Source organism: Triticum aestivum, chromosome 4A, assembly GCF_018294505.1.
Source record: "Triticum aestivum cultivar Chinese Spring chromosome 4A, IWGSC CS RefSeq v2.1, whole genome shotgun sequence".
Taxonomy (NCBI): domain Eukaryota; kingdom Viridiplantae; phylum Streptophyta; class Magnoliopsida; order Poales; family Poaceae; genus Triticum; species Triticum aestivum.
Window position 1 is genome coordinate 3,117,977 of NC_057803.1, and position 12,567 is coordinate 3,130,543.

Sequence of the window (12,567 nt, forward strand, 5' to 3'; positions counted from 1 at the left end):
TTTCAGTGCTAGCAAACGAGCTACTGCAGAAAGACGTGAGTGTGTTGTGTTCTCATGGACAATTTCATCAGCACTGCTAACCATCCTATAGAAAGCCTTGGCAGAGGAGGTTGGTTCTTCATCAATCGGTGGAGGACAGTTGCCACCTAGGTCAACTAACATATTGTCCATTCGGTCAATTTCATCATGCCTCGCACAGTTTGTGGCAGAGGAAGATCCCTCTTGGCTAGGAACATACTTCTCACCATGTTCTATCCATGTTTCATAGTTTTCCCTGAACCCCTATTTATACAAGTGTTTCTCTACCTCATCCCTACTGCGCTTATTATAATTACGACACTTGGCACATGGACACTTGATTTTACCACCTTCGGCTACGCCTGGAAAAGAGAATGCATGCTCTAGAAATCGGTTGGTTTGTTCAAGCCATAGGTTAGAGGGAATTTGACCATACTGCCAACCATTATACATCCATGCACGATCTGCCATTTAACAAATTATGTGTTGAAAATGGAATAGATCAGCTATTTGCTTATTTAACCTCAACATATCATACTTAATATGAGTTTTTTAGCAACAACAATACATGTATAGCAATTGGAAGCAAACAGATGTACACATAAGATAAAAAATGTAATGATGAAAGTTTAATGCTTACCAAAGACCTACTGAAATAGTGAAAAATATGGAGTCACCAAGCTGGCTAAGAAACTCCCACAATCCACTAGCAAATCCAAGATCTAATCCTATTACACATAGCATAACAATTTAAGATAATTAGCATAAAGATAGTAGGAAATGAAAAAGAAAGAGCTCAAAAAACAATTAGAGCAGCAAAATAATAAAAACCTTTGGTAAGCATTATCAGACCAGAAAACAAGACATGCATAGAATATATTTGAGAAATCAACCAATATTAAACGACAACAAGCATGTAGTACTGACCACTACCTTGACAATCAGCAGTTTAACTATGTTTTCTTTCTCGTCAACAAGTGAAATAACTTCAGAAGTCCTATAACCTGGGAGATGTAAGCAAAAGATTTGACTTAGATTTTGGTATTTGGTAGTCTAATCAGCAAGACAAAGTATTTGATAGTCTACTAAAAAAACAAGTGCCAAATCAGGGTAGGCGTACAGATTTGTATTTTTTTTCAGCACAAATCTGATAGGGCCTAATACTATGCCGTGGATGGGTAACTACCACAATCCCCAAGTCTATCAAATCCATCTTATTCCTACATGGATTAGGCATGTACTACCAGCAACGGGGGTAACAACCACAACCCCCAACTCTATCAAATCCATCTTATTCCTAGATGGATTAGGCATGTACTACCGGCACAATGAAAGATTCAGCCATATGGGCTCCTCCGCCACTTACCACAAACAAATCTCGAACACCATATGAGCGTCACCTGTACAGGAAAGGGTGGTACCTGGATTGGAAAGGGCGCCGCTCAGGGAAGGATGCGGTGGTCGAGCGACGGCGGCCACGGGGTCGTTGACGACGACCCTCTTCCAGAAGTCGTGGGAAGCTTTGCCGGCGACACTTCGGAGGCAGCGGGTCGTTGGGCTACTGACCAGCAAATCAGGCGGAGGGGGCGGACGAGAGGATGGAAGAGGCGAGGGATTTGGGGGCGGAGGGGGCGAACAAGAGAATGGAATAGGCGAGGGATTTGGGGGCGCAGCCGACGGCGAGGGATTCGGGGCGCAGCCGGCCGCCGGCCGATGGAGAGAGAGCTAGGTTGGGGGCTGAGATTTGGGGGAGAATGTTCGTGAGTGAGCTAGGTCTGGGAGCGATATGGGATAGAGCCCATATGTTCTTTTTTTTAGAAGAACGGCGGGCTCGAATTGGCAAAGCGGCGGGACATGGGCTACCTTTGGCGCGAATTAGATGAATCCGTGGCGCCAAATGGGCTATTCCTGTGGGCCGAGAACCGACCGACACGTATATTATTATTCCTGTGTGTCGATGGACGAGCGCACAGGAAAAGAATGCGGCCCGACAGTAGAAGCCCATTTCCCTGTGCGCTAACGCGGGCCCGACAGGAAAATAAGAGACTCGCAGAAATATTTCAGTTTCTGGTAGTGAGTGCCCGGCCAGTGACCACGAGCGTGCCCGGGCGCGTCCACGGACGTATAAGGGGACGGATTTGCCAAGTCCGGCTGTAGATGCTCTTACCATGGCTTTGATGTGATGATAGTGTGTCCGCCATCCATCATTTCTGACCATTAGATCTGCATCTAATGACTGTGGGGTAAGTTGTGGCCGGCCCTTTTGCAACAATAGTGCACTTATTTGCTCCAATTTATATAAAAGTATCGTGAAACCAACCACATCCCTCCTCACCTCATCAAAACAACCCGATGGATATATTTTGAGTGAAACATAACATATTTTTAGTGATACATATGTATATCAAAACTAAGATATTTTCTTGCAGGTTTACAACACAAGTATTGTCCTACTTTAAATTTGTTACAAAGCACGGGCACATTGCTGGTAGATAGAAGAATCTGTCTGCACGCTTTTCCCCTCCTTTTCGGAAAAAAAGAAAGGATCTTCTACAACGGCCAGGTCCGGTTTACATTACGCTTTTCCGGCACGACATCTTGTGTTTGCCGGTAAACATCCTTGTTCACAGCATGGAGCTGCGTCCGTGTATGACTAGGCCTAGTCTTGACGGGCGCCCGTGCTCTAACATGTCCTCTTAATTACCACGCCGTTGCTATGAATCACGTAGCCAAGCCTGATGTAGCATCCAGGCTTCAGACAATTCTCCTGATAATATCTAATCATGGAGTAGGATTTTTTTAACTTTTTACTCCCTCCGTTTCTAAATACTTGTCTTTTTAGAGATCTTAAATGGACTATCATATACGGATATATATAGACATATTTTAGAGTCTAGATTCACTCATTTTGTTCCGTATGTAGTCATTTATTGAAATCTCTAGAAAGACAAATATTTAGAAACGGAGGAAGTATTTTTGAATATTGGATGCTTTTGTTTATTGTTATCCACGTCAGGAAGGCTTGAGCTACAGCCCAGACGGAACATCCATTCGAGAGAACCTCATACAGCTAGCCAAGCCCCATGCCAGGATATATGATCCGCCTTTTTTGAAAAAGGAAAAGTAAAATGATATGGCCTGCTAGCAGGTCAGATATATGCATGGCCTACTAGCCTGCCATCTCTATTATCTCCTGTTGATTTTTTTCAAAAACAAAAATTGAGGGGTTATCTCCTGTTGATATGCCACAGGAAATATCTCACAAGTACAATTATTGAGGGGCCCACAAGGAATATCTTGAGAGACTAATAGTCTGTATGCCCTCTTTTGAAAATTGCAGCTGACCTTACTCCCTCCGTTCCATAATATAAGATATTTTTTTATACTAGTGTAGTATCAAAAAACGTCTTACATTATGGAACGGAAGGAGTAGATATCATCAGGATTTCTCTCCGCACCCAAAAAAGAAGTTATCATTAGGATATTGTCCATGCTTTTCTTCTCCGTTGCTGGCACAAGCCTTGGGTTTTACTAGATGATGCCCCGCACGTTGTTTCGGGAATGTTTGCAATATTTCAATGAGATTTTAATTATATGAAACATGAATTCTTAAAACAATAGTTTTTGAAAGTATATAAGAATTAAATGTAAATAGCATAATAAAATGAAATTTTACATGCATGCATGTTGTAGTGGATTTTTAATATGAATAGTTGCATGTTGAGGTGGGTCTTTCCTTATGCATGTTGAATAATGAGGTGGCATGCTTGCATGTTGAGATAAATATGTTAATGGGGACTAGCTATTTAGATATAGAAGATTACTCCAGGGAACATGAAAAGCAATCGGTTACGGTTACCGGTTCAGTTTCCAACAGCAAACAAGATAATGATATCTAAGATTCCTTTTATCACTTTTGCCCTTCTGCAAAAGGTCTTCTTTGTTTTACAAATTTCCCTTTTAGTTCCAATATGGATGTCAGCTCAATTCACTGGTGGACTCTACAACAATGTGACAATGACATATAGGAAACGCCAAAAAAATTTTGAATCGCGCTAACTAGCTACAACTTGGAGGCGACCGGGGCTTCGGATTGCAGGCTCTCCTGGCTCCTGCGGGACAGCATCTTAGAATCCTGCGAGCAGAAACGCGATAACATATTAGACTACGATAATGACGCGCCGTGATGCACCAAGACAACAGCGTACAAGTTTTATGCATCTATCAACACCCAATACAATGGAGAGAGCATTTACCTGCACTATGGACTGAGCACAAAACTTCCCTGACAAAACCGCACCCTCCATGGAAGCCAGGTATTTCTGCTTTGTGTAATCGCCGGCCAGATAGAACCCTTCGATCGGTGATCGTTGCAGGGGTCGGCAAGGTTCGCAGTTCGGGACAGTCTTGTAAACGGACCTGTAACAGCGAGCCAGGAAGTGTAATAAACCATGTAAGAGAAGAAGGGCACATCAAAGCCGCCTCTTTTATTAGCCATCACTTTATCAGGAAGGGTGTTAGGGAAATGTCCTGACCTCGGTGTCTTCACAACATGGTATTTAAGAATCTTTGCTTTACTCTGGTCAGCAGCGATTTCATCAGGAAACAACTTGGCTAGCTCTAGCATAGTTGCTTCGATGATTTCGGTGTCACTCCGCCCGATCCATTCCTCTGCTGGAGCAAAGACCAGCTCCAGCATTGAACGGTTTGGATCATAGTACTCCTGTAAACAGTTAGAAAAGAATATGAAAATGAAACGATGAGTATGCGTTCATGTCCTTGGTTCTTTGTCCTAAGCTATTACGATATTATTATAGGAAAAAAAGCAATTACGATTAATAAATCAGCAGTCAACTGACATGTCAGCAATGACAAAAGGATGCCATACTTCATTCTTTGAGATAACTAAAATTTGCAATGCCAGCAGTAATTATTAGTTTAATAATGAATTCCTTCTGCGGCACATGCATATTTTTTACATAGGCGTATAGACTTTGGGGCATTTGTTCATAGTGAAATATAAATTAAGGTTAACCCGCATGCAATACTTAGAAGTGAACTGCAAACTAAGCCTAAATCGTCAAGTTAGTACCTTGCACGCTAAAGACATGTCTGCATAAACGCTTAAAAGTGAACTCCTGAAACAGAAAGATCAATATATTGTAAGGGACATATGTTATTCAGTACAGTATCAACCAAGAATTCAAACATGGAGTAGGAAAGAATGCACCCAATCTGAATACTGGACAACAAATTCATTAGGCGTCAACAATAAGATCAGTATGACCAAAAGACATACCTGCTGAAAAGAAGGTGGTCATACGTGTTTTTCAGTTTTCTGTCAAACCTGAAATATTCAAATCAACAGAAACACTAAGAGGTATTTCAAAAATTCATGGAGCACACGGGCACAAGTAGAACCACAGCACATAAATGACGTCGTAACTTACAACCCTTTAAATCAACTAACCATATATGAACATTGATGACAGGAACTCCCACCAACTTATCCAGCCTTTTGAAATAAGAGATCTCTCTCCACTCTTGTGGTACAAGAAGCTTGAAGATATCAACTGAATCACAAGCTAGTCAGTTAAACTGAATAGGTGCAAAGGAAGCATGATTCTTGAAAATAAATCGCACCTGGTGCTGCAAAAACATATGCATCTCCAGTTATTTGAGTCCCATCAGTAAGTGCAAAGTGCTTCACTGTTCCGTCCGGGTTCAGTTCAATTTTCTGAATACGAGAATTCAGCCGGACCTCACCACCCAAAGACTGAATGTGGTTAACAATAGGCATGCATAGCCTTTCAGGAGGATTACCATCCAAGAATGCCATTTTCGAGCCATGCTTCTCCTACACATTTACACAGTTTTTTCATTAAGTAATACCCCCAAGTTGTCATTATGGTGTGATTGTGTGAACGAATGTTTGTATCTTCTAAAGGTAATAAAGGACAGAATATGTCAACTATGTCTACAGTAGGAATAGAGGAAATGAAGTTGTACCTGGAGAAATCGGTTTAGAGCAATCAGAATGCACTGCATGGATAACTCGTCAGGGTTTATGAAATTGAGTGCCTTGGACATTGCAATAAAAACCTCGTCGTTGACCCGATCAGGAACACCCTGTGCTGATTAAATAACTGTATCAGAAACTGTATTGACTCATTTACTGGGACAACAAAAGAAAGAAAATACTCCCACCAATCCATATTAATTGACGCTGGTTATCAACATTTTAGTACAAATAAGAAAGGTGAACCTGCTGTGTATTAATTAACAAAGAAGAACCTGCATTCTCTTCGTCTGCACACTTGGGATTTAACTTGAAAGATTCATAAAACTACAAGCATTGTTTAAGCCTAAATTTGCATACAAAAGGGCTTGGTTGAAGATGAAAGATGGAAGCTTGAGCATTTATGGACCAAAGAATATGACAATAAAAGGCACCAATGTATTAGCAAACACATATTTTCTCGTTACAATGTAGCCTCATAGAGATTGCAATATGTTTACTACAGTGACGAATCTAAATGACACAGTGAGCTCATACCTGCTTTTCCATCCATTCTGAAACAGTTAAGCCATCTTGAGCTTCAACGTAAGCTTGGCCACCAAGCATTGCAGGTAGAAGCCCAATAGCAAACTTCACCTTCTCCGGCCAAGTAAGCATTTCATTGTTTTTCAGTATGGCCCACACTCCTGTTAAATGCATGCATTGTCAACGATAACCTGACATTGATTGGCAGAGTAGCTCAACAGCCATGATCAAACTTGTTTATATTTACTAATAAACCCACTAGTTGATTCATATATTAGCACTTAAAGAACTAACACTAGGATGCATTTCTGAGTTTTCTTGGCATTCTTTCTTCTATTGAGCAACACCAGGGCTATGTATAACCTTACCATTTAAGGGCGCCGGCAAAGTCTCTGGAAAATCAAAACGGCTGTATTCTCCTGGTTTGTTTGGCATGGCAAATATCATGGAGTGTTCCTTCCATTGCAAGCGATCACTAATACCAAGCTCAGCAAACAAATTCTGTACATTGGGATAAGCTCCAACTGAAAAGAAAAAAACATATGGTTACATATATGCACAGAATGAAAAGTATCGTACTATCGTACACATGCTATTGGAAGGGAAGAGAAGGCTGGTAGAAGAAAAAATTATAGATAAAAAGAAACTATTCAACCAGGCCAACCAGGCCGTATGGAACATTAAAATCTAAGCTATTGTATGTGATATTAGTGTACAAACTTCCAGGCTTAAAAGAGTTTGGGACCGATCTTTACTTCCGGAAGAATTCATTTCTTAATAATGGCCATGCATAAAGTCCACTAAAAATATTATTAAAAAAAAAGTAAGGCCCATCTGGTAGAAATTCAAACAACAATAAAAGTTGACAGAACAAAACACTTTCCTTCTTTTTTGCAATTTCAGTACCTGAACATGACTCCTCAGAGATCAGTTCGTACTTCACTCAAGGTGTTTTATCATATTTGTCTGAAACATCTACCTATACACTGGTAATGGAAATAACCTAGATAACACACAGAAGCACAAACATAACCTCGAAGAACCAGAGCCAGAACCAGAGCTTACAAAAAATATGAAGGCCAGTCTCGTACCAATCACCATCTTCATCCTTCCATGCAGCTAACTGTTCAAGGCATACAACGATAGAAATAATAAGAAACAAGGCTGAAGACAATAAATGAAAATTAAGATCACATAAGGAGCACAATTTTAGAATTGAGATAAGCAAGTATGTAAGTAATGATCAGACCTTTCCGCCCAACACATCTCTTGCCTCAAGCACTATGGGTTTATGGCCAGCATCTGCCAGGTACTTTGCAGTTGATAGACCAGCCAATCCTGCAAAGTTCACACCAGAAACTAGTAACGCTAAGAGGCAATGGTGATTCACTCAAGGGTATCTGGTGTGCGAAAAAGTATACATGTTTAAATTTTGGAGTTACATCAGACTTCAGACCTGCACCAGCAATCACGACCTGTAATGGTTTACTGGGGCGTTCACTGCTTCTAAACGACGAAGAAAGCTGGCCAGCTTCCAAATAGTTAATCGTGTTCTCTAGTGGAGGCCTTGGAAAATCTTGGCAAACAACCTGCAAAGAAGGCAAGCAATTATTTGACAAGAAATGCTATGGGGAGATAAAACAAACAATAAGCTTTTCCGCAAAATAGAAACACAGGCAAAATATTAACCTGCAGAGCACGAAGTCCACGGCGTGATCCTTTTACTTTATTCCTTAAGCCAAGGGAGGTCGTACGGTGACTGGTTTTTAGTGCCTGGACACTGCTGCTTGTGAAGCACCTCTGTGTATGAAGTTGTCCGGCAAAAGATCTTACTTGCTTCGCTCCAGCTATGTTGATAGATGATAGGCAGCTGGTATCCATACTGAAGCAAGCAGTGTGAGATTCTTGTCAACCTTATTTGACCAATGGGCGCGGAAGAAAACTGCATAACCAAGAAGAGCAATTAAACTCGCAGCTCATGAGGCCCTCTGTTATCAAGTCAACCAAGTTGTGTCGCGATTCAATCGATCCAGATTGCAGTAACTTGGGTAAACAAAAGCCACAATCTGCCTAGAAGCCAAATGACACGGAATTTGGTCCACTCAAAGTGGTGTGGTCTTGCCTTCATTTAGAGAAAATGAGCATAAATAAAAGCATGAAGATATGACAGGTCCAGGCAATCCATTTACTCTGCAGTTGACATAGAGTTCGTTTTAAATTCCTAAGACCCCGTGTGTTTCCATGTAGGAGTGGTTGTGCCCGTTTAGATTAGTTAGAACAAGGACATGAAATGGGCGAATAAGGCCTGGTCTGGCTGCACGGTAAGCAAATCGGGCACGCAGCATACGGTGATGATTTTCGCGGTCGATCGGGAAATTCAACGCCTCTAATCTGAAGTAGAACAATAATTAAACCCTTGGAAAATCCTCAACGCCCGCCCCGCCGCCCGAGCTCTGCTCGCGCGGAACCGCGGGACTGGAAACGCGCCGGCGAAGGGAATAACAGATGGGAGAGGCGACTTACCGCCGCCGGGGGAGGAGAGGGACGCAGCGGCGAGGCGAGGCGGGTGGGGACGGGAGGGAGTCCAGACTCCAGGCGCGAGGGGAGCTTTATGTACGGCGCGGGATAAGGCTCGTCGCCGGCTGGGGGGTTTGGGGGTGGTGCGAAAGGGACAAATCGGGGAAGATGTGGTGGCGGAGGATGCCTTTTGGCGGCTGGTGCGCTCTACGTTTTCCCTGGAATATACCGCGGCCACCTCACACGTTTTCATGGCCCGTCTTCTTTCTGGTTCCAGTCCTGCCTGCCGGACTGCACGAACAATGGGTTTTTTTAGCCAAAACAATGGGTTCGTCGGATGAGGAGTATCAAGACAAGGACTTGGTGCATTCATTTGCAAAAGAGTTCATTGATTCGTTGGATTCGGACAACGAAGATGTTGAGTTGCTGATGAAGACCAGCATCCAGGAGGAAATGGAGAGGGAAGTGGAGCATATTCTGAATTTCAAAACGTTTGGTCAAAGGGAGGAGAGTTCTAAACCGGGATAGGGTCGTTGGTGCACGGTTGCTCTATAAGGACCACTTTCGGCCCGGACCAACATTCCCTAATACATTTTTTCGTCGATGCTTCCTTACGCGCAAACCCTTGTTTTTGTACGATGTGGACAGAGTGGAGGCACATGATCCCTACTTCAGGCTCAAGAGGGATTGTTGCGGACTCCTTTGTAGAAATGCACGACTGCTTTGAGAATGCTTGCATTAGGTACCGTTGTTGATATCGTTGGTGAGATGGTCCAGATTGGGAAGAGCATATGCCTTGATACCACTGTGAACTTTGCTCGTGCCGTGGTCAAGGTGTTTAGAGCAGAGTATTTGCGAGAACCAATTGTGCAAGATACAGAAAGGTTGATCACCATTGAAGCGACAAGAGGTTTTTCAGGTATACTTGGTTGCATTGGCAATGCAAGAACTCCCCCAAAGATTTTGCACAGGATGTACCAAGGTCACACCATCATACTAGAAGCAGTGACATCAAGGGATTTGTGAATTTGGCATGTTTGGTTCCAACAGCGACATCAATGTACTCCAGCGATCTCTATTATTCAAGAGATTTTCTGATGGAATGTGATGAGTTCAATTTTGTGTTTATTTATTTATTTTGTATCGTATTAGTAGGATTTTTCGGATCCTCCGCCTAATCTTGTCGTTGATCGTCCGCTGGTTCTTGTCAGCGACTCCGGCAACATCATCTCGGACATGTTGCCGACGACATTGATGAAGCCGGGTCGCCAAGGTCCATCCGCATGGGCCAACATGTGCTTCACCGGTGCACGCCAAGGAACCCCCGTAGAAACTCCGCTGACTTGTACCCACTCAATATGTTTAGCACCAACGCCATGCCGACGATGCCGGTAGACAGCGGCGGCATGCTGAGGAAGGTGAACATCATGGCGTCAGCCCCCATGGCCTCTCTCACCCCCACATTGTACCCCTTCGGGTCACCCCCGCCCGCCTCATGTCCTCCATCAGCCTCTCCCTGATGGCGCCGCCATAGAACGCGGCCACCCCCTCCTTCGCCGCGGCCTCTAGCGTGTCAGCTAGCGCCGGATCGCGGCAGAGCTCGCTAGCGTGCAAGAACCACCCACCCGGCACGAACAAGACGCTTAGGCCGGGGTCGGCGAGCACGCCGGCCTCCTCGTCCTTGAGCGCGGCCACCCCCTCCTCCGCTCGTCCGCCACCCGTGTACGCATATGGTGTGCGGGGCGACGGTTCCAGCGATGGGGCATGTATACCGTCAATCAATGTAAACTACTAAGCGCACACACAAAACGGATTAGATTAAGACTAGCCGTTAGACTTAGTTTAGTGAGCATACTCATGCGGCGATAACGGGTTCATGCACGTTTTATGGGATGCGTTTAGAGAAGATAATGTTTCCTCAGCCTGAGAGATATGCCACTTTGACGGAACCACCCGTGCGTCGTTTTGCATGATTACTTTCAGCTGACACCTCCATCACCCTGCATTTATCCGTGCACAACAACGTATTTTAATGACCAAAACAACACTTACTCGAGTAGATGACATCGCCATGTTTTGTCTGCTCGACCGGTTGGTTTGACGCGACCGTCGGCTGACTGCCGTGGGAGTTTGAACGGTGGTTGCGAACCACGCTCCCAAATGGCGGGAAAAAGGGGCAGCAGCCCCACCCCGTCTCTCCCACTTTACTCCTCACCGACAAGAACCACAGTAAACCTTCCCAACGCTGGCAGCCAGCTCCATTCCATCAGATTCTTCACCGGCCAGTCCCAAACTTCTTATCGAGACGAATGTGCAGACCTGTTCACGAGTGATCTACGAGTAGCTCTGATCCGCCGATCACCGACTGCAGATCTCGGCGCCGCCGCCGGCTTCAGAGCTGAAGCATGGATGATGACGGGCTGGGAAAGCCTCTGCTTGGACGTGAGAGTCTCAGCACCCAAGACATTGATCTGGTAAGTCAGGTGCATTCAGTTAGGATATACTGCACATTAACTTCGTTCTGTGGAAATGTGGTTCATGGCAATAGCGTGTCTGCAGGGGAACCTGCCCCTCGAAGAAGTTTTTGAGCAGCTGAGCACGTCTCGATGCGGTCTCTCCTCGGCGGATGCCGCGGAGCGGTTGCAGCTGTTCGGCGCAAACCGACTGGAGGAGAAGCGCGTAAATTCACTGTCTCTACTGCTTACTCGCTGTTTAACTCGAAGATTTCACCTCGTCTGAAGTCCTCATTTTTGTTTCTGGCAGGAGAACAAGGTTCTCAAGTTCATCAGCTTCATGTGGAACCCTCTGTCCTGGGTGATGGAGGCAGCAGCCGTGATGGCATTAGTCTTGGCAAATGGGGGTGTAAGTCAAGCACTATGCTATGCTATGTTCTGTGACCGATTCAGTCAAGAAAATCTCTGCAGTTTCGGGAAAAAAGTAGTGTGTTTTTTCAACAACAACAAAGAGAAGTGGTAGATTAATTTGGTGTCCACCTTTTCTTTCTTCAGAGTCAGGGACCTGACTGGGAGGACTTTGTGGGGATCGTCTGCCTTCTCATCATCAACTCGACAATCAGCTTCGTCGAGGAGAACAATGCCGGCAATGCCGCGGCCTCGCTCATGGCCCACTTGGCGCCTAGAACAAAGGTTGGTAGGAGCTTGGTGCATGCCTTGATTTACTGTGTGTTCATGCATGGCTGTGCCTGCAGGTTCTTAGAGATGGGCAATGGCAAGAGCTGGATGCCTCTGTATTGGTACCCGGGGACATCATCAGCATCAGGCTTGGTGACATTGTCCCTGCGGATGCGCGGCTGCTCGAGGGGGATCCTCTTAAAATTGACCAGGCAAAATCATATTTCATTTACAACGTATACCGATATTGATCATGCCATGACGGCCTGATTGTCCTGTCAAAGTGATCTTTCTAAAAACAATCTTGCAGTCAGCTCTCACTGGAGAATCACTTCCTGTGACCAAAAGGACCGGCGA

General features: G+C 44.4%; 1 protein-coding gene across 1 annotated transcript; it reads right to left on the reverse strand.

Moving 5' to 3' along the window:
• Positions 1–3,907: 3,907 nt before the first annotated feature.
• On the reverse strand, positions 3,908–9,291 carry LOC123084692 (15-cis-phytoene desaturase, chloroplastic/chromoplastic). Its single transcript, XM_044506177.1, has 15 exons — positions 9,086–9,291; positions 8,252–8,504; positions 8,019–8,151; positions 7,812–7,900; positions 7,628–7,685; positions 6,931–7,086; positions 6,575–6,723; positions 6,028–6,147; positions 5,662–5,875; positions 5,489–5,591; positions 5,318–5,365; positions 5,111–5,156; positions 4,554–4,741; positions 4,275–4,437; positions 3,908–4,153 (listed from the first exon to the last, which is right to left on the reverse strand). The coding sequence occupies exons 2-15, from the start codon at positions 8,441–8,443 to the stop codon at positions 4,082–4,084; spliced, it is 1,731 nt and encodes a 576-aa protein (XP_044362112.1). The 5' UTR covers positions 8,444–8,504; positions 9,086–9,291; the 3' UTR covers positions 3,908–4,081.
• Between the last annotated feature and the right edge of the window lie 3,276 nt (positions 9,292–12,567).